The 22,062-nt window shown below is 46.6% G+C and overlaps 1 protein-coding gene across 2 annotated transcripts in view; it reads left to right on the top strand.

Moving 5' to 3' along the window:
* The window catches only part of PLCD4 (phospholipase C delta 4), a 149,228-nt gene that overhangs the window by 55,005 nt on the left and 72,161 nt on the right, over positions 1-22,062 (top strand). For both annotated transcript variants that reach the window (XM_077447883.1, XM_077447884.1), the window contains one exon: positions 10,343-10,501. In XM_077447883.1, the coding sequence (XP_077304009.1) occupies positions 10,343-10,501 (159 nt within the window). The remainder of the gene's footprint in view (positions 1-10,342; positions 10,502-22,062) is intronic.

Raw genomic sequence — 22,062 nt, 5'->3', positions numbered from 1 at the left:
TATTATTATAATGATTATTGTTATTCATTATCATTAATTTGTTACGTTACATTCGTTTAGATACGGCATTCGTTATTTCGGATAATTTGTAACTTCGGATAAATTCGTTACGTTCACTAACAGACAAATTTAAAAGGAAACTCCAATACCTATAATTTAATAGTTAGTAATAGTTAAGTTATTATTAGTTATTATTTCAGATTTTAGAATTTTCGGAATTTAGAAATTTAAATTTCCGAGTTTATAAATGTCTTATAAGGAGGGTTGCACATCACTGGTTCTGTCACAGTGTTCTGTCTGTGCTCAACCTTTTCAGTGTCCATCAGTTCATTCTGTTCAGTGCCCATCAATGCAGTCTGTTCAGTGCCCATTAACTCAGCCAGTTCAGTGCCCATAAACTCAGTCTGTTCAGTACCCATAAGCTCAGCCTGTTCAGTGCTCCTCAGTGCAGCCTGTTCAGTACCCATAAGCTCATCCTGTTCAGTGCCCATCAATGCAGCCTGATCAGTGCCCCTCAATGCAGCCTATCAGTGCCCAGCAGCTCATCCTTACCTGTGATCAGTGCATAGCGAGTGAGGAGAGCAGAATATATAATGCCGGTGTTGTGCCATATAGTGTCCGTCCATCATATAGCAACCGCCCCGTACTGCGCATTCGCAGTACGGGGCGGACGAAGCTTTGGAAAATCTCTGAAGTTCAACGGCGCCTGCGCCGTGAGTGGAGGTGGTAGCCCCACCATCCAAGCGGACATAGGGTTGTGAATATTAGAGGGCCCCTCGCGGGCGAGCTTCGCTCGCCACGCTTCCGGCTCGGCCTCGCTGCGCTCGGCTCTTTTATATTCCTACTCTATGTCCACTTGGATAGTGGGGATGGAACCTGGACTCACGGCGCAGGCGCCGTTCATCCTCGACAATTTTCGGAATCTGTGTAGCTGTGTACTGCGCATGCGCAGTACACAGCGGACACTATCGGATGGGGGACCTTATATGACAAGACACCGGGATCAACTGTTTAAACCACACGGCCGCTGTCCTCAGAAGAAGTCCCGCCTTCTATGATAGACATCACCAGTGTGCTGCCTATCATAGGAGCCGGCCCAGGAGGCGGGACTTCATCTGACAGACAGGTAAGCAGGAGATCCCCACGCTTTATAATTGGGCAGCTCCCCCTCCCCATCCGAGACAGCCCAGCGGGACCCATGGTAGAGCCGGTCCTGGGTGCCCTCCCTCTGCCTCAGCTTGTTGTGCGCCCACCCAGGATCGGCCCTGGGACAAAACCCGGGGACGTCTGGTCACCCTAGTGTGAGGGTCACATGAAATGGCCTGGGGGACCAGATTCAGCACACGGGCCTTGTGTTTGACACATGTGGTCTAGAGGTTTCTTATTAGGGATTTTATTGGAACCGAAACTTGGACAGGGATGTGAGCATGGAATCACCGAAAAGCGTACAACTTCAGGACTGCTTGACGTCTGGCTGCTATGCACAACTCTTGGCTGTACTGCACTGGTAAAAAGTAGTCTCGCTAGATCTTTAACCTGACTGTGTCCTGTACCCCTTCCAGAGTCTCAAAGCACCACACCCACATTCTGCAGCACTGGGGCCTTGTACTCACTCAGCCACAGGACAGTTGGACTTCTTCCCACCAGCTTCCTCCTGGCACCCTCCAGTAAGCCTTTTCTTGATCCAGCTCACTACCTGGAAATTAGTTCTTCGGTAGGCCCCCCAGCTAAGCCTTGCTAGGACCTTGATGTCCTCACTGACTCCTCTAGATTTTCTGCCCCCCCCCACCGCACCTGCACTGGGGTCCCCTCCTGAAGAAGTGGACCCAGGAACGTGGCACTTTGCTACCAGGTCTCAGACTACTTATGGGCTCTCCCACCATCTTCTGGGCACACCTCCCTATTCCTTGTAATAGGAATAAAAGTGATCCATTTTTTTTTAAAACAGTGTAAAAATAAATAAAATAAATTAAAATAAATAAAAAAAAAAGGTTTTTAAAAACACCCCGTCACGACGAGCTCGCGTGCAGAAGCGAGCGCATACGTGAGTAGCGCCCGCATATGAAAACGGCGGTCAAATAACACATGTGAGGTATCGCCGCGATTGGTAGAGTGAGAGCAATAATTCTAGCCATAGACCTCCTCTGTAACACAAAAAATGCAACCTGTAGAATTCTTTTAAATGTCGCTTATGGAGATTTTTGAGGCTAAAAGTTTGACGCCATTCCACGAGCGGGCGCAATTTTTAAGCGTGACATGTGTGGTATCAATTTACTCAGCGTAACATTATCTTCCACAATATAAAAAAAAATTGGGCTAATTTTACTGATGTCTTATTTTTTTATTCAAAAAAGTGAATTTTTTCAAAAAAAAAGTGCGCTTGTAAGACCGCTGCGCAAATACGATGTGAAAAAAAGTATTGCAATGACCGCCATTTTATTCTCTAGGGTGTTAGAAAAAAACAATATAAAATGTTTTGGGGTTCTAAGTAATTTTCTAGCAGAAAAAACTGGTTTAAACATGTAAACGCAGAGTCTGAAAAAGAGGCTCGGTCCTTAAGTGGTTAAAGGGTTAATTGCCTTTGAATGTGGCATGGTTGTTGTTGCCAGACAGGCTGGTCTGAGTATTTCAAAAACTGCTGATCTACTGGGATCTTCCCACACAACCATCTCTCGGTTTTACAGAGAATGGTCCGAAAAAGAGAAAATATCCAGTAAGTGGCAGTTGTGTGGAGGAAAGCGCCTTATTAATGTCAAAGGAGAATGGGCAGACTGGTTCCAGATGATAGAAAGTCAATAGTAAGTCAAATGGCCACTTGTTACATCCAAGGTATGCAGAATACCATCTCTGAACGCACAACGCATCGACCCTTGAAGCAGATGGGCTACAGCAGCAGAAGACCACACCGGGTGCCACTCCTGTCAGCTAAGAACAGGAAACTGAGGCTACAATTGGCACAGGATCACCAAAATTGGACAACAGAAGATTGGAAACACGTTGCCTGGACGGATGAGTCTCGATCTCAGCTCCAACATTCAGATGGTTGGGTCGGAATTTGGCATAAACAACATGAAATCATGGATCCATCCTGCCTTGTATCACCGGTTCAGGCTGGTGGTGGGGGTGTAATGGTGTGGGGGGATATTTTCTTGGCACACTTTTGGCCCCTTGGTACCAATTGAGCATGGTTTAAACCCCACGGAGTATTGTTGCTGACCATGTCCATCCCTTTATGACTACAGTGTCCCCATCCTCTGATGGCTCCTTCCAGCAGGATAATGCACCATGTCACAAAGCTCCAATCATCTCACCACTGGACAATGAGGTCCCTGTCCTCCAATGGCCTCCACACTCACCAGATCTCATCCAATAGAGCACCTTTGGGATGTGGTGGAAGATTCCCATCATGGATGTGCAGCTGACAAAACTGCAGCAACTGTGTGATGTTATCATATCAATATGGAGTAAAATCTCTGAGGAATGTCTCCAACACCTTGTAGAATCTATGCCACAAAGAATGAAGGCAAAAGGGGGTCCAACCCGGTACTAGCAAGGTGTACCTAATATAGTGGACAGTGAGTGTTTAACCACTTCAGCCCTGGAAGATTTTACCCACTTCCTGACCAGAGCACTTTTTGCGATTCGGCACTGTGCCGCTTTAACTGACAATTGTGCGGCCACGGGCACGGTCACGCTGTACGTGGCGGGCGCGTGCCCACTAGCCCTGCAAATTAAAGGGGCGTACAGGTACGCACATTTGCCCAAAGCTGCCATTGTGCCCATGTATATATCGGCGTGTGCGGCGGTCGGCAAGTGGATAATATCCTCGAGAGCCACAAAGGATATAAACCCATTTTGTGTATGCCAAATGACTTTGCAAACCAAGTTATTAACTTATAAAATAGCAGCGACATCATCACTGCGCTGTACATGGCCTGTGCAGAGAGCAGAGCTGTGGGAGGGGCCCAAGCAAGACCAACCCACTACAGGCTGCCTGTAGAAAACGACAGGAGGGGGCGGAGACAAGACCAGTCTCCCTGCACAAGGAGAGAGAGAGAGCAGAGCTGTGGGCGGGGCCTAGCAGACACCACCCTCTGCAGGAGGGGGGCGGAGACAAGACCAGTCACCCTGCACAAGGAGAGAGAGCAGAGATGTAGGATGAGCCCAGCAGGCTCCACCCACTACAAGCTGCCTGTAGAAAACTACAGGAGGGGGCGGAGACAAGACTGGTCACCCTGCACAAGGAGAGAGAGCAGCAGTGAGTGGTCTTTATTACAGGAAGTCTCACACTGGATTACTGCACAGATCTTGAGGAAATACACAAAGCTCACCGAGATTCAAGGAAGAATACACATGAGGAATGGACTTAGATTATATTTATTTATCTAATGCCCCATACACACGGTCGGAAATAGCGACGGAAAAAGTCAGATCGGATTATGTTGTCGGAAAATCCAATCGTTTGTGGACTCTATCGGACTTTTTCTGTCGGAATTTCCGATGGAAAAAGTTTGAGAGCTGGATCTAAAATTTTCCGACAACAAAATCCGATCAGACTTTTTCCGATCGTGTGTAGTGAATACCGACACACAAAGTGCCACGCATGCTCAGAAGAAAATTTGGAGACGAAAGATATTGGCTATTGGCCCCTACGTAGTCCCGCCGTACGCGTTCTGGGCCACCTCGTTCCTGAATGATCGGATTTTCCAACAACTTTGTGCGACCGTGTGTGTGCAAGACAAGTTTCGGCAAAAATCCACTGGAAATGTTGTGGTCGGAATGTCCATGTGTATGGAGCATTAGGGTTTCGTTTTAAAGAAGATTGTACAATCAGACAGTAACAGGCGTGGTCAGTTTAAATAATAGATGTGCCCGGGGGGTTTATGAACAGCAAAACCCAATCTTGTTGAAATCCAAATTTTAATATTAGCTTTTATAGAGCGCCCATCCCCTCCCCCAATGTGTGGTCTGACCCTGGAAATGTCTACCAGGGCGATGGTAAAGAATAGAAATGAGTTTTAAAGTGGATTAAATGGAGTTTCTTATTAGAAATGGTATCTCTTAGCTGTAATTAGTAGGATGAATTAGCGGAGCGATGGATTTAGAAAATTAATCTGTCTGGCACTGATGGGGGTCAACAAGCCCTTTGGACTGACTAGGAGGAGAAATTGTCTCACTGCAGTTTTGTTTTCCTTTTTGTTGAAAAGTTTTAGAAAAGTAATAGTTGTAATGTCTTCTATTTTTTCAGGGGGGTCAGTATCTCACACACAGACAAAGAGAACCCGTCTCTAATGCCGCGTATACACGGCTGGACTTTTTCGACGGCCTAGGTGCAATGGAATGAGTCCATCGGATATTCCGATCGTGTGTGGGGCTCCCGCTGACTTTTTTTTCCCCAAAAGTCCAACGGACCTAGAAATAAAACATGTTTCAAATCTTTCCGACGGACTTGAGTCCAGTCGAAAAATCAGTTCGTGTGTATGCTAGTCCGATGGACTAAAACCGACGCTACGGCAGCTATTGGCTACTGGCTATGAACTTCCTTATTCTAGTCCGGTCGTATGTCATCACGTTCTAATCCATCTGACTTTGGGGAGCTTGTGTGTGGCCAAGTCTGTTCGTTCGGAAAGTCCGTCGGAACTCCGCCGAAAGTCCGTCGGACCTAGTCCGTCGAAAAAATCTGGTCGTGTGTACGCGCATAAAGTCTACATTCGACCCCGCGAAGTCGCAGTTCAGAGTTTGCGGCCTCAGTTGTAGCACATTTTTTTTCCCCAGCCCCGCATTCCCCCATCAGAATGCCCCCATCTGAAATTCCGCCAGCAAAAGTCTGATGAGAGCTTTTGGTCGGAAAAAGTTCTCGATTTTTCGGTCAGAAAAAAGTTCAGATCGGAAATTCGTCTGTGCAAATTCCAACGCGCAAAATTCCTACGCATGCTCGGAAACAATTCGACGCATGCTCGGAAGCATTGAACTTCATTTTCTCGTTCGTCGTAGAGTTGTACGTCACCACGTTCTTGACGGTCGAAAGGTTATACAACTTTTGTGTGACCGTGTGTATGCAAGACAGCTTGAGCGGAATCCCATCGGAATTCCGTCTGAAAAACCATCAGCATTCCAACCAAAATTCCGATCATGTGTACGCGGCATAACAGTTTACCGTGTGTAGCTATCTCGAGTGTTTCGCTGAGTGTTCTCGTGTTTTTCATTTTGTTCTTCTTAAAACCCTAATGCGACAACAAAAACCGTGGATTTTTTTCATTCGGATGTTGGCTCAAACTCGTCTTACATGCACACGGTCACACAAATGTTGTCGGAAATTCCGACCCTCAAGAACGCGGTGACGTACAACACATACGACGGGACTAGAAAAAGGCAGTTCTATAGCCAGTGCGGCTCTTCTGCTTGATTGCGAGCATGCGTGGAATTTTGTGCGTCGGAATTGTGTACACACGATCGGAATTTCCGACAACGGATTTCGTTGACGAAAAATTTGAGATCCAGATCTCAAATTTTTGTTGTCGGAAATTCCAACAGAAAATGTCCGATAAAGCCTACACAGGGTCGGATTTTCCGACAACAAGCTCACATCGAACATTTGTTGCCGTAAATTCCGATCGTCTGTATGCGGCATAAGGCTCCATTCACACCTCAGAGTTCCGTTTTGCGGGCAAGAATCGTCGTCATTCTGCCCGTGATTCAGAAACGCTACTTTCTTTGCTGTAAAGTAACCTTAAAAAAAAGATACAAAGCAAAATAGTACCATACCTCCCAACTTTATGAGATAGGAACAAGGGACACCTATTAGCAGTAGTTGGGCATAGGATGTGTCAGTATTCATCCTTGTGATCATCATTTACTTTGCACATATACCTTTAGCACTTTAGCAATATTGCACAGTGTTTTTTATTAGTTTATGAAGCTTTAGTTACTTATAATTTTTTTTTAACGGCGCAGCACCAGCCATTCCTTTATGCTTTATATGCTTGTGTATGGGTATGGATTGACCCACATTCGGTGTTTGCAGCAGTTGTTTGTATTTATATTCACATAATAGCGCAAAAATATATTTATTTTTACCTACCTGGCCTACATACACTGACCTACCTACCTGACCTACATACACTGACCTACATACACTGACCTACCTACCTGACCTACATACACTGACCTACCTACCTGACCTACATACACTGACCTACCTACCTGACCTACCTACCTGACATACACTGACATACACACACTGACCTACCTGACCAGGAGACAGACTTCATGTTGTGTCCTGCAGCAGCAGCTCAGCTGTGGTGTGCGAGGCAGCCAGAGGAGAGGAGGAGAGCCACCCGCCCGAGCGCCGAGCAGGGACCGATGTGGCACGGCGGCCGCATTATAATTCCCGCCTTCTGGAGCCTGCAGCGCCTATGATGGATGTCCCGTGGTCCCGCCATTGAACCAGTAGGATGTCCATCATAGGCGCTGCAGGCTCTAGAAGGCGCGACCTGCTATGTGACTCGTCCGCACTTGGTAACGGATCGGTCCCCGCTCTACAGAGCTCGGGGTTAACAATTAAATTGTGCATGCCTGACACCCAGGCCTTTTTGGGGACCCATTCGGTGCTCCAGCCCCCCAGCCCCCCCTCCTGACGCCACTGGACAGTTGGGAGCTATGCATACAACTACTTACAATAGGAAAACAAAACATTACATATAAAGTATTACAAAATATGCATACAGTATACAAATACATAAGCTATCCTTCCTAGTAAATGAGCATGGACAACGTATGCAATAGGGATACAGTAAATAGTTAAGCCAGCCATAGATGGTTCGAGTCCCTGCTGAACCCGTTGAGATAAGAAACCATCTATGGGCAGGCTGATAGTACAGTGTGAGTCGACATCTCCATCACTAGGAAGAGCCTGGAGGCAGAGCCGTCTTGGGCCCCCCTCGGCAAAGTAATGCAATGGGGCCCCTACCAGCCTGCCCCAATTTACACACCTGCTCTCCAGAGTTAAAGTTTCAATAGTTGATAGAATTAAACATATATTTATTAGTACTTTCAATAAAATCTATTTTAAACAATGAGAAAATGACTATAGGGCACAGTACAGGGGGGAGGGGGGCTCAGACAGGCACAGTAGGGGGAAGGTCAGAAAGGCACAGTAGAGAGGTGGTCAAAAAGGCACAGTTAAGAGGAGGTCAGAAAGGCACAGTACAGAGGAGTTCAGGAAGGCACAGTACATGGGAGGTCAGGAAGGCACAGTAGAGGGAAGGTCAGAAAGGCACAGTACAGAGGAGTTCAGGAAGGCACAGTACATGGGAGGTCAGGAAGGCACAGTACATGGGAGGTCAGGAAGGCACAGTACATGGGGGTTCAGGAAGGCACAGTACAGGAGATTTCAGGAAGGCACAGTACAGAGGAGGTCAGAAAGGCACAGTACAGGGGAGGTCAGGAAGACAGTACAGGGGAGATCAAGAAGACAGTACAGGGGAGGTCAGAAAGGCACAGTACAGGGGAGGTCAGGAAGGTACAGTACAGGAGAGGTCAGGAAGGTACAGTACAGGAGAGGTCAGGAAGGCACAGTACAGGGGAGGTCAGGAAGGCACAGCACAGGGGAGGTCAGAAAGACACAGTATAGAGGAGGTCAGATAGGCAGAGTACAGGAGAGGTCATGAAGGCACAGTACCGAGGAGTTCAGGAAGGCACAGTACAGAGGAGGTCAGAAAGGCACAGCACAGGGGAGGTCAGAAAGGCACAGCACAGGGAAGGTCAGGAAGGCACAGTACAGGGGAGGTCAGAAAGGCACAGTACAGGGGAGGTCAGGAAGGCACAATACAGGGGAGGTCAGGAAGACACAGTACAGGGGAGGTCAGAAAGGCACAGTACAGGGGAGGTCAGAAAGACACAGTACAGGGGAGGTCAGAAAGGCACAATACAGAAGAGGTCAGAAAGGCACAGTACAGAGGTCAGAAAGGCACAGTACAGGGGAGGTCAGGAAGGCACAGTACGGGGAGGTCAGGAAGACACAGTACAGGGAAGGTCAGAAAGGCACAGTACAGGGGAGGTCAGAAAGGCTCAGTACAGGGGAGGTCAGAAAGGCACAGTACAGGGGAGGTCAGGAAGGCACAGTACAGGGGAAGTCAGGAAGGCACAATACAGAGGAGGTCCAGAAGGCACAGTACAGGGGAGGTCAGGAAGGCACAATACAGAGGAGGTCCAGAAGGCACAGTACAGGGGAGGTCAGGAAGGCACAGTACAGGGGAGGTCAGGAAGACACAGTACAGGGGAGGTCAGAAAGGCACAGTACAGGGGAGGTCAGGAAGGCCCAATACAGAAGAGGTCAGAAAGGCACAGTACAGGGGAGGTCAGGAAGGCACAGTACGGGGAGGTCAGGAAGACACAGTACATGGGAGGTCAGAAAGGCACAGTACAGGGGAGGTCAGAAAGGCACAGTACAGGGGAGGTCAGAAAGGCACAATACAGAGAAGGTCCAGAAGGCACAGTACAGGGGAGGTCAGGAAGGCACAGTACAGGGGAGGTCAGGAAGGCACAGTACAGGGGAGGTCAGGAAGGCACAGTACAGGGGAGGTCAGAAAGGCACAGTACAGGGGAGGTCAGAAAGGCACAGTACAGGGGAACTCAGGAAGGTACAATACAGAGAAGGTCCAGAAGGCACAGTACAGGGGAGGTCAGGAAGGCACAGTACAGGGGAGGTCAGGAAGGCACAGTACAGGGGAGGTCAGGAAGGCACAGTACAGGGGAAGTCAGGAAGGCACAATACAGAGGAGGTCCAGAAGGCACAGTACAGGGGAGGTCAGGAAGGCACAGTACAGGTTCCAGGATGCTGCTGGGATGTGTCCATCCTGGGACAGCTTAGTAAAAAACATAACTGCCCCAGCAAATTTGGGATAGTTGGCAAGTACGATGTAAGGCAAGATTATCATGGGGCCACCATGCACCTGGGGCCCCTGGGCAGTGCCAAGGGGTGTCTATGCATTAAGATGGCCTTTCCTGGAAGGATATTGGCAGGAGGTATTCGATGATCTTGTTGGCTGAGTGAGTAAATGCAGTGTGCCTGTCTTTGCATGCTGTGAATGGAGGCATAGGCCCAAAAAAAAAACAGATTTAGAGGGGTAGTGCTACATACCATTAAGGGTTTTTAAAAACTGAATTGACTTGACAAGACCATCACACCCACAATGCAGTACACATTTTATTACACACCGATTGGTGGGAAATAATCCTATTAAAAAACAATGTATTCTCTTTTGTCCACGCATTTTTAAAACGCCTGTCAATGCATTAGTCACAAACGACACCTAAATCTACAAAATGTTGGTTTCTGCAGGTGTGCAGCTGGATGAGAACCTGCAGCTCATGCAGGCTGGGTCTATGATGAGGAAAGTCAAGTCACGCAGCTGGAAGAAACAGAGGTACTTCAAGCTGCAAGAGGACTGCATGACCATCTGGTACAAATCCAAGAAGACCGGCAACACCAAATCCACATGTGAGTTATCTGAAATTAATACAGGCAGCAGAAAACAACAAAAAAACAATAGTATTGTATGTCCAAAGCTTGAGAGTCAAATTCACTAATGATGCTGGACTCAATAATGGTCAATGCCGGAGGTGCTAGTAGACAAGTCCATGCAACTGGAGCAACAGGTCTGCTTCAGGACCTGTGCCAACAGGCTTTGGGCTAGGGTTGCCACCTGTCTGGGATTCACCCGGACAGTTCGGGTTTTGAATCATGTGTCCGGGTTTCCGACCAGACTCCCAGCAGGGTTGCTGTCTGTAGCTGTCTAAGTCAAGAGTGTAATGTGTTCTCAGTGTCCCCCATTAAATCAGGGTTCTCAGGGTCCCCCTTATGCCCCATACACACGGTCGGACATTCCGACCACAAAATCCATCTGATATTTTTCTGACGGATTTTGTCTGAAATTTGTGTTGCATACACACGGTCGGACAAAGTTGTTGGAAAATCCGATCGTTCTGAACGAGGTGACGTCAAACACGTACGTCAGGGCTATAAACGGGCCAGTAGCCAATAGCTTTTGTCTCTTAGTTTATTCTGAGCATGTGTGGCACTTCGGAATTGTCTACACACGATCGGAATTTATGCGATCGGATTTTGCTGTCAGAAAATTTTAGATCCTGCGCTCAAACTTTTTGCGTCGTAAAATCAGATGGAACAAGTCAGATAGAGCCCACACACGATCGGATTTTCCGACAACATGATCCGATCGGACTTTTTCCATCGGAATTTCCGACCGTGTGTACAGGTCATTACAGTGTAAGGAAACTCTGCAAGTTCAGATGTAGAAGGGGAACTCTGCGGATTCAGGTTTAAAAGGGGAACTCTGTGGACTCTGATGTAAGAGGGGACTCTTGTGATTAACTTCATATGATTAGAAATGTTATTTAATCACAAAATATATGTACTGCATTGTAAATGCTGTAAAAAAAAAAAAAAAAGATTGCTGTGCGCCGCTAAAGTGTTCGGGTTTGACTTGAAGAAAAGGTGGTAACCTTACTTTGGGCTTTTGTGGAAGGCATCAGTTTGACATTAATTGGAGACACTTTTGAGATCATTCAGAATACATTTGACCTGCAGTTGACCTCCTTTTGCATCCTAGCGGATTTGCAAAGGCAAAGCATAATGGGCTACTATGCATCGCATAGCAGCCCATTATGTGTCACTTACCTGACACAGGAGCCAGCGATGTCCCCGATTTCCTCCCCGGCTGGAAGCATCCTTCTTCCTTTCCGGGGCACGGACTCCGGCTCTGTGACTGGCCGGAGTCCCGTGACGTCACTCCCGCGCGTGCGCACAGGAGCCACCAGTCACGGCATGTAGTTTTAATGAAAACGGCCCGCCGTGAACCTTCTAAAGTGCGCATACGCCGAGTACATCGGCGCATGCGCAGATAGAATCCTCGTACGGGGAATTGTAAATATCTCCTAAGCCATGTAGGTTTAGAAGATATTTGCAGCACCTACAGGTAAGCCTTAATCTAGGCTTACCTATAGGTTAAAGTGTATTTTAAGGGTTTACAACCACTTTAAAAGCCAACCACCAAGCACCAGTGGCTGTCACATGGGAGGAATGAAAGGGAGTCACAATCGCCATACCTAGAAGTACTGGGTATTCTATAACTCCCAACATTTTGGGATGGGAATGAGGGACACCTACTATCAAATGCATGTAGGCATACGACACGCCCCCTGCCACACCCCCTTAAAGATGAATTAACCAAAAAAGCCTAAATAAATCCACAAGGGACTTTTTTTACCACTACTAATTTACATGAAAGGTTTAGAACTGGGAAACACTTTTTGAAAGATAAAAAGTGCATTTTATATACAACTATATGGATCAGACCAAAATGAGGGACAAATGAGGGGGAAAGAGGGACAGAGGGACATTGCTCTAATTCAGGGACAGTTGGGAGTTATGGGTATTCTACTGCCTTCAAATGGCTAAACAGAGCACTAGGAGAGGCTGGCAGTTAAATGAACCAGTTGCTTTGCCCTGCATGGACACAGCACAGGTTTACTTTAATTTCTCTCTCTCTCTCTCTCGCGCTTTTCTATCATATCATTACTGCACATAAATTAGTCATTGACATCAATCCCCGCCCTTGAGGAGCTTAATATAACCAAACAGTTTAAAATGAATTAAGACATGGAAGGTGTCATTAGTTGCAGTGTATCCTGTCAGTAGCACAAAGGTGGATGTCAATAGAGCAGTGGGTGGATGGTGTCGGTGGGGCAGAGACTGGTGTCAGTAGTTTTTTTGTTTTTATTACTTTTTTTTATATTTTTTATAATTTTTTTTATCATTTATTACGATATTGTTATTATTATTTTTTTACAAATTCTTTTAAGGAGCCCCTTTAGAGGAAATTGTCAGAAACCATGAAATCAGACAGTGTAAGGGATCTTCCCGGGGTAGGGTGTGTTTGGACACAGTTCACAGCAGACTTGGAATTTGATAAAGCAGATCTTGGCGTTTATTCGTGGTACAAACAGTCCAGCAAACAAAATATACAGCAACACCGTGCTTTCTAAGTACAACAAAAATAAAAGTCCTAGCCCGGCTGGGCGCTTACTAACAGGTTCTGCTCACCTATCTGACACTTACAAACACAGCGTCTTTCGCCTGGATATCGCAGGGTGAGTTTTGGCTCCAGCAGTGGCTGTGCTTGCAGCTTCCTTCAACACACAGATTGTTCATTCCCTGGCTGAGAAGCAATCACCTGCAGACCCTACAGAGCCTTTAGCTTCCCAGGCTAATTAGGATCCAAGCTCACCTGATCCCAAACCCAGAACTGGATCGGGGGATGTGGAATGACAGGTCCCTCTACCAAACCTACCTGCCATTCCATATAAACCCAGGCCCGGCAAAATTAAATAACAACTCAGCAGCATATCGCTGCTGAGAAACTGATCCATCCTGGATTTACCATCTCACACTGTGTAGCAACCTAGGTGAGATGTACACCCCCTCGATCACTTCTCCAGTGACATGTCTACATATCCCCCCCCTCTTTTTCAGACCGGAGGGCTGAGCCTTTTGTCCCCACAGACAACTTACCCTTGACAATGCGTCAGCATTTGCCTGTAATTTCCCTGGCCTGTGTTCCACAGTGAAATTAAAGTTTTGTAGGGAGAGAAACCATCTAGTCACTCTTGCATTTCTCTCCTTGTTTAACTTCATCCATGTTAGGGGGGCATGGTCTGTCACCAACTTGAATTTCCTGCCTAGCAAGTAATACTTTAAAGATTCTAGGGCCCACTTCACTGCCAAACATTCTCGCTCCACAATGGCATAATTTTTCTCGGCCGGGGTTAGTTTTCTACTCAAATACGTCACCGGATGCTCCTCACCATTCACTACTTGTGAGAGTACTGCACCTAAGCCTGTGTTAGAGGCATCTGTCTGGACCAGAAATTCTCGTTTGAAATCGGGGGTGACTAACACAGGTGGTTGGCACAAGGCAGACTTAAGGCTTTGGAAAGCCTCCTCGGCCTCTGGGGTCCACGTGACCATTGCTGTCTTTCCGCCCTTTGTCAAGTCAGTTAGCGGAGCAGCAACTGAGGCAAAGTTCGGCACAAATCTACGGTAATAACCCGTAATACCCAGGAAAGCTCTAACCTGTTTCCTTGTCAGGGGTCTAGACCAATTCTGTATTGCCTCAATTACCCCCAGAGCAAGCATACGTTTTACCTCGGCAGATACGGCTTCCCTACGTGCCTCGGGTATCCTATAGGGCTTAAGGTTTACTCTGCTTCTAGGCTCAGTTTCAATGTGATGATGGATGAGGTGTGTACGCCCTGGGAGGTCAGAGAACTTGTTTTTGTTTTTCTGTAAAAATTCCTGAGCCTCCTGTTTCTGTGACACTGATAGAGTATCACCTACCTTGACTGGAGGGATTGGTTGTGACAAATTATTAACAGTATTTGTCGCCCCCAAGGATTCCCTGTCTTTCCAGGGCTTGATCAAGTTTATGTGATAAACTTGGAAAGGCTTCCTTCTACCTGGTTGGTGCACCTTGTAGTTCACCTCACTGATCTTTTCAACAATTTCATAAGGACCTTGCCACTTCGCTAAGAATTTACTCTCAACAGTGGGGACTAGTATAAGGACCCTATCGCCTGGGTTGAATGTCCTGATTCTTGCGGACCGGTTGTAAATTCTACTTTGGGCCTCTTGAGCTCTCTGGAGGTGTTCCCTTACCAGGGGCATTACAGTGGCTATACGGTCCTGCATTTGTGCTACATGCTCAATAACACTCTTGTATGGGGTGGACTCATTCTCCCATGTCTCTTTTGCAATGTCTAGTAGACCCCTAGGGTGATGACCATAGACCAACTCGAATGGTGAGAACCCTGTGGACGCTTGGGGCACCTCCCTAATAGCAAACATGAGGTAGGGTAATAAATGATCCCAGTCACGACCATCTTTTGCCACCACTTTCTTCAACATATGTTTCAAAGTTTTATTAAATCTCTCCACCAATCCGTCCGTCTGGGGGTGGTACACAGAGGTACGGATGTGTGAGATTTTAAATAGTCTGCATAATTCCTTCATTACTTTCGACATAAATGGCGTACCTTGGTCAGTTAGGATTTCTTTGGGGATCCCAGTCCTAGAGAACATATAAAACAACTCACGTGCAATTGTTTTAGATGCAGTGTTTCTTAAGGGTACAGCCTCAGGATAGCGGGTCGCATAATCCAGGACTACCAAAATATACTGGTGTCCTCTAGCTGACTTTACAATGGGACCCACTAAATCCATGGCAATACGCTCAAAAGGCACCTCTATAATAGGGAGCGAAACCAAAGGACTGCGAAAATGTGACACTGGGGCACTAACCTGACATGTGGGGCACGACTCACAGTATTTTTTAATGTCATCATATATGGCCGGCCAAAAAAACCTCTGGAGAACCCTCTCTCGCGTTTTGTCAGTCCCCAAGTGTCCCCCAAGAACATGGTTATGTGCCATGTCAAGCACCTGACGCCGGTACGGCTTAGGTACCAGAAGCTGTTCCACAATCTCATCTTTAACCTTATTGACTCTATAGAAAAGATCATTAGTCACCGAAAAATGTGGAAATCTTTTTTCAGCATCTGGTTCCTGAGGTACCCCGTTCATAACAGCAACCTGCTCCCTCGCATTTTTGAGAGTGGGGTCCTGTAATTGTGCAGTCCCAAAATTATCGCTAGACACCTCTAAGTCTAGTATATTTTGCTCAGTGGGAGGAGCCTCCTCCTCCCCAGCCAGGACCTGCAAAGGAAAACAATCATTTTCATCCTGCACATTTTTATCATTCACAGTGGACAAGGCAACCCCCTTAGAGGTATCCTCACTCCTTTTGGGGATTTTTCTTTTTTCCCAAAGAGCCCAGAATAATGGAAAATCGCGCCCCAATATTACATTATGCATGAGGTTTTTAACCACACCCACTTCATATTGTACTGTGCCTTGTTCAGTCCCGACTTTAGCCAGCACTATAGGGTACACTTTTGTATCACCATGTATGCACACAACACTCATATGCTTTTTAGACTCTAAGTCCCCAGTCACCAGGCTAGCATGCACCAAGGTTACAAGGCTTCCTGAGTCCATTAACGCTTTAACAGGAAAGTCATTGATTGTGATGTTGCAGGTTTGCGGTTCAGTCTCTAGTCCAGGAACTGCAGCACAAGATGGTTCCGCAAATAGCGACTGACGCCTGCTAGCGTCACATTCCATGGGTTCAGAGGTAAGAGGGCAATGGGCCGACACGTGTCCCGCCTCATGGCATCTCCAACACTGGATAGGGCCTGGTCTCTTTGGCAAGGAGTCCTTTTCAGAGCCCCTTAGCCACCCGGGACCATCACCAGTCTTTTGTCCCTGAGACACCACTTGAGCCCTTTTCCCCCCATCAGCACCCCTCCACACTCCCCCAATAGATGGAAGTCTCTTACCAGCTGACGGCACAGATCTGGCGCTCCGGGGAGGTGAAGATGCTGCAGGAACATCACGGAGGTAGTCCTCAGTCGCCTGGAACCTCTCCACAAGGTTGACAAGTTCGTTTGCATTCTTAGGATCACCTTGTCCCACCCAGCGTTGCAAGTCAGTAGGAAGGGCTCGGAGGTAGCGATCCATCACGACCTTCTCTAGGATTTGTGCAGGAGTAGAAGTGTCTGGCTCCAACCACTTTCTTGCCAAATGGATTAGGTCATACATCTGGGACCTCGCTGATTTGTCCAGACTGTAGCTCCAGTTGCGTACCCTCCGGGCACGGACTGCAGTAGTAACTCCTAGTCGGGCAAGCATCTCCTCTTTTAGCCGAGTATAGTCCTTAACCTCTTGCTCACTGAGGTCATAGTAGGCCTTTTGAGGTTCACCTGTTAAATAGGGCGCAATTACCTCTGCCCACTCAGCGGCTGGTAACTTCTCTCGCTCAGCCACGCGCTCAAATACTGTTAGATAGGCCTCAACATCGTCCTCAGCAGTCATCTTTTGCAGCGCTTTCTGCACAGTCCTTCTCCCAGAAAAAATCTCTGGAGCGGCTCCCTCCATTGTGGTTGGATTAGCAACCACAGGCGCCTCTCGATTTACTATCAGGTGCTCGATAAGTTGTTGTTGGCTTTGGCGCAAAGCTTGCAACTCTTCCTTATGCATCCGCTGTTGTGCAGCCATCATCTGCTGTTGTGCAGCCATGGACTGTTCATGTCGTCTATTGGCCTCTGTCTGCGCCTGCTGTTGTGCAGCCATCATCTGCTGTTGTTCAGCCATGGACTGTTCATGTCGTCTATTGGCCTCTGTCTGAGCCTGCTGTTGTTGCAAACTCACTTGCATAAACTGCTTCAGCATCTCCTCCATGTTGCTGGACTGTTTTTGGAGTGTAGTTGCAGCTTTCACCCAGGACATCAGCAGCTGTAGCCAAGTCTGTCCACACCGTTGCCCCTAGCAACCGCGTTGCCCGCTACCTCCACCAATTGTAAGGGATCTTCCCGGGGTAGGGTGTGTTTGGACACAGTTCACAGCAGACTTGGAATTTGATAAAGCAGATCTTGGCGTTTATTCGTGGTACAAACAGTCCAGCAAACAAAATATACAGCAACACCGTGCTTTCTAAGTACAACAAAAATAAAAGTCCTAGCCCGGCTGGGCGCTTACTAACAGGTTCTGCTCACCTATCTGACACTTACAAACACAGCGTCTTTCGCCTGGATATCGCAGGGTGAGTTTTGGCTCCAGCAGTGGCTGTGCTTGCAGCTTCCTTCAACACACAGATTGTTCATTCCCTGGCTGAGAAGCAATCACCTGCAGACCCTACAGAGCCTTTAGCTTCCCAGGCTAATTAGGATCCAAGCTCACCTGATCCCAAACCCAGAACTGGATCGGGGGATGTGGAATGACAGGTCCCTCTACCAAACCTACCTGCCATTCCATATAAACCCAGGCCCGGCAAAATTAAATAACAACTCAGCAGCATATCGCTGCTGAGAAACTGATCCATCCTGGATTTACCATCTCACACTGTGTAGCAACCTAGGTGAGATGTACACCCCCTCGATCACTTCTCCAGTGACATGTCTACAACAGAGACAGTAGTACAGTTAAACCACACTTGTTTAATAATAAAAGTAAAAAGAACAAACGTAGTCAAAACATAGCCATAGTTCAGTAACCGCAATGGATAGTCAGCCAAGCCAGAAGTCAGGGATCAATGCAGTGGAACAGCAAGCAGGATGTGGAGCCAGAAGGGATGTCAGCAAAGCAAGTCTTTAAACATGAATGAGGAGAATGTCTCTGTGATGTTCACCAAGGCGAAGGCAAAGATCGTCTGGACTGGACGGCTTAAGTAGGCAGGACTGATGAGCAGGATATCATCAACAGCTGAGTAACTGTGGAGCGATAGGAGCTGGCAATTAGCTGACAGCTGAGCGGCCAGCTCTGAGAAGGAAGGGCTGAGCCCACCCCTGACAGGAATGATGAAATATCAGGAGCCCATCACACCCCTGATGTCTCACTTTTGAGACAGAGAAAGGGACTGAGGACTGAAATTCCCCAGTCCCTTTTTCTGCAGCCTCAGCTGCACTGGACAGTAAATGAATGGGAAGTGCTCTGTGCTGAGATGCTTCTTGCTCATTCACAAACTGAAGCATGGTAAACACAGCTTACTATGCTTCAGTTTTGAAAGAGTTGTTTTTGTATCTTTTCTTCCTCCGTCCTAAAATATCCCCTAGTGTGCTCACAGCAGCTGCCAGTGGGAGAGGAGGGAAGCCGGTAGCACTACAGGGGAGGGGGGCCCGGGTAGCAGGAAAAAACAAACAGTAATGGGTACCAATTACCTGGATGGAAAGAGCAGTGGGCAATCAGAGTCTCAAAAAGGAGTTGTTAAAAGTTAATGAATGGAAAGTCTCTAAATGTATAGCGCTAGTTATAGATGGCTGCACGCTCCGGTTAGAGCTAGAAGAGACTCTGTGGACATACAAAGAAGAAAGAGAGCAGCGCCATCTAAGTGCAGCAATGATAACATTTTTAATGCAAGGATAATAGCTAAAACGCACAAGATGGCAAGAAGGTAAGCGCTTATAAAAAGGGGTTCAACCGCTCCAGAGGAGGACGTACTGCAATGGACAAAGAGGCCGTCGCTGGTGTCGGTTGCGCTGGTGGCTCTCAACGCCTCCGGGGACACGGGTACACTCAGAAGAAGCTGCTGACAACACATCCGGGTGGGTAGCCCAGTTAACAGGGGGGGAATATGCACTGCACAGAGACACACTTAAGTTCAATACGTTTTGCAACAAATGATGGGCCGAATGTGGTTAATTAATCTTTACATGTCTCTGAAGTGTTCAACACTGAGGGTTGCCACCTGTCCGTGATTCACCCGGACAGTTCGGGTTTGGAGTCATGCGTTCGGTTTTCAGACCACCTGCAACCCGGACACATTATTCAGACCAGACTATGGCTTCCCAGCAGGGTTGCTGGCTGCAGATGTTTAAGCCGAGAGTGTCTGTTACACTCTCTTTCACACTGCCCAAAGCCATCATTAACAATTACCCCTCCCCCACACAGAGAGGAGAGGAGAGAGGGCTCAATCTGCTCCTCTTCCTCTCACCCCTACCCCTCTGTGTCTGCCCACACTCCAATCCCCAGTACTGTGCCTCAGAAAAGGAAAGCGGGGGCCAGAAATTTGAAGTCCAGCAGCCTCAGCTACATCTGGATGAGAGGTGCCAGCTGCCAAGGGGTGAGTGAGCTCACCATCCATCCCTGTCTGTGACTGAAGTCTCCCTCCTTCTCTTTCCTGCCTCTGAGTGAGTACACTAAGGTAAATCAGGGTTCTCAGAGCACCCCTTGCATCAGAGTTCCCCTTTACACCAGAGGGCACAGTGTCCCCCCTTACATCAGAGTCCTCTCCGTACATCAGAGTTCTCAGTGTTCCCCCTTAGATCAGGGTTCCCAGAGCGTTCCTTATGTCAGAGTCTCCAGAGTTCTCCCTTACATCAGAGTCTGCAGAGTTCCCCCTTACAGTGTAAGGGAACTCCGTGAGTTCAGATGTAAAAGAGGAACTCTGTGGACTCTTGTGAAATGGGGACTCTTGTGATTAATTTCATTTGATTAGAAATGTTATTTAATTGCAATATATATGTATAACTTCTACTAGAAAAAAATATTGGTGTACGCTGCTAAAGTGTTCAGGTTTGACTTGAAGAAAAGGTGGCAACCCTATCTAGACCCTAGTCCTGAAAGTGAGGTGGATAGCAACGAGACAGTGTTATCCAGGGTTGAATGGTCCACTGCCATTAAGAGCGACCTTGTGTTCTTTGAGGTGTGTCTGTGACCTTCCTCCCCATACTGGGAAGGATATACTGTATGTACATGTTCACTACTCATACTGAGCATACTTCCCTACCTCAAACACTGTTGGAGACCACCAGGCATTTACTGACTCCCAGACATTTTCTTAAAACCTTTGATAGTCCCATCAACCCTTGGGAGTCAAGACCATGGCTGGAGAATAAAGCAAGCCACCAATCGTATGGCATAGTTAAATGCGGTCTTTAACTAAGTTTGTTGTTAAACAAAATTTGAGGTGGGTGTTCTCAAACTTTGTTAAAGAACCAGTGAGCGCACCCATTTCAAACTTTATCGAGGAACTAGTGAGTACCTCCAATCCAAAACTCTACTTAAGAGCCAGTGAGTACACCTACCTCAAACTCTGTTGGAGAGACAGTGAGTACACCCACCTTAAACTCTTTTTAAAAGCCAGTAAGTACGCCCATGGTGATAGGAGTTGTGCCAAAGAGTGAAGTGCTGAGTATTTACGATTTTTTTTTTGCATTGCAACATAATGGGAGCTACTGATTACACGAGGGAATGTTGACAGTGTTTACAAGATTATTGTGATCTATTATTATCAATATTACTAATATTCAAGCACTTTTATTTAAAGTTACATATTAGGTGAGGTCGAAAAAAGACACAAGTCCATCAACCTATGTGTGTGATTATATGTCAGCATTACATTGTATATCCCTGTATGTTAACCGCTTGCCGACCACCTCACGTCGGCAGAAGGGCTCGTACAGGCAGAATCATGTACCTGTACATTGCCCTTTAAGAGGCGTCCAGCGGCAAGCTCCATGAGTCGGGTCGCAGGTCCCGCAGACTCGAACATTGCAGGGATACCCGCGATCGTCTCCTGGAGAGGAAGAACGGGGAGATGCTAATGTAAACAAGCATCTCCCCATTCTGCCTAGTGACAATGTCACTGATCTCTGCTCCCTGTCATCGGGATCAGAGATCAGTGATGTGTCACACGTAGCCACGCCCTCCCACAGTTAGAAACACCCCCCTAGGACACACTTAACCCCTACACTGCCCCCTAGTGGTTAACCCCTTCAGTGCCAGTGTCATTTACACGGGAATCAGTGCATTTGTATAGCACTGAATGCTGTATAAATGACAATGGCCCCAAAAATGTGTCAAAAATGTCCGATGTGTCCGTCATAATGTCGCAGTCACTATAAAAATCACTGATCTCCGCCATTTAAAAAAAACACACATATATATATATATATATATATATATATATATATATATATATATATATATATATATATATATATACGGTATATATATATATATATATATATATATATATATATATATATATATATATTAATAAAAATGCCATAAACTATCCCCTGTTTTGTAAATGCTATGACTTTTGCACAAACCAATCAATAATCGCTTATTGCTATTTTTTTTACCAAAAATATGTAGAAGAATACATATCGGCCTAAACTGAGGAAAAAAAAAGTTTTTTTATGTATTTTTGGGGGATATTTATTATAGCAAAATGTAAAAAAGAATGCGTTTTTTTTCTTTTTCTTTTGCGCAAACCAATCAATAAACGCTTATTGCGATTTTTTTGTTCCAAAAATATGTAGAAGAATACGTATCAGTTTAAACTGAGGAAAAAAAAATTTTTAATATATTTTTGGGGGATATTTATTATAGCAAAAAGTAAAAAATAATGCGTTTTTTTTCAAAAT

The sequence above is a fragment of the Lithobates pipiens genome, unplaced genomic scaffold (assembly GCF_037356315.1).
Source record: "Lithobates pipiens isolate NorthernLeopardFrog02 unplaced genomic scaffold, aLitPip1_a1.2 Scaffold_22, whole genome shotgun sequence".
NCBI classification, from domain to species: Eukaryota; Metazoa; Chordata; class Amphibia; order Anura; family Ranidae; genus Lithobates; species Lithobates pipiens.
The sequence above is the reverse complement of the archived record's forward strand: the minus strand, read 5'-3'. Positions and strand labels throughout refer to the sequence as shown.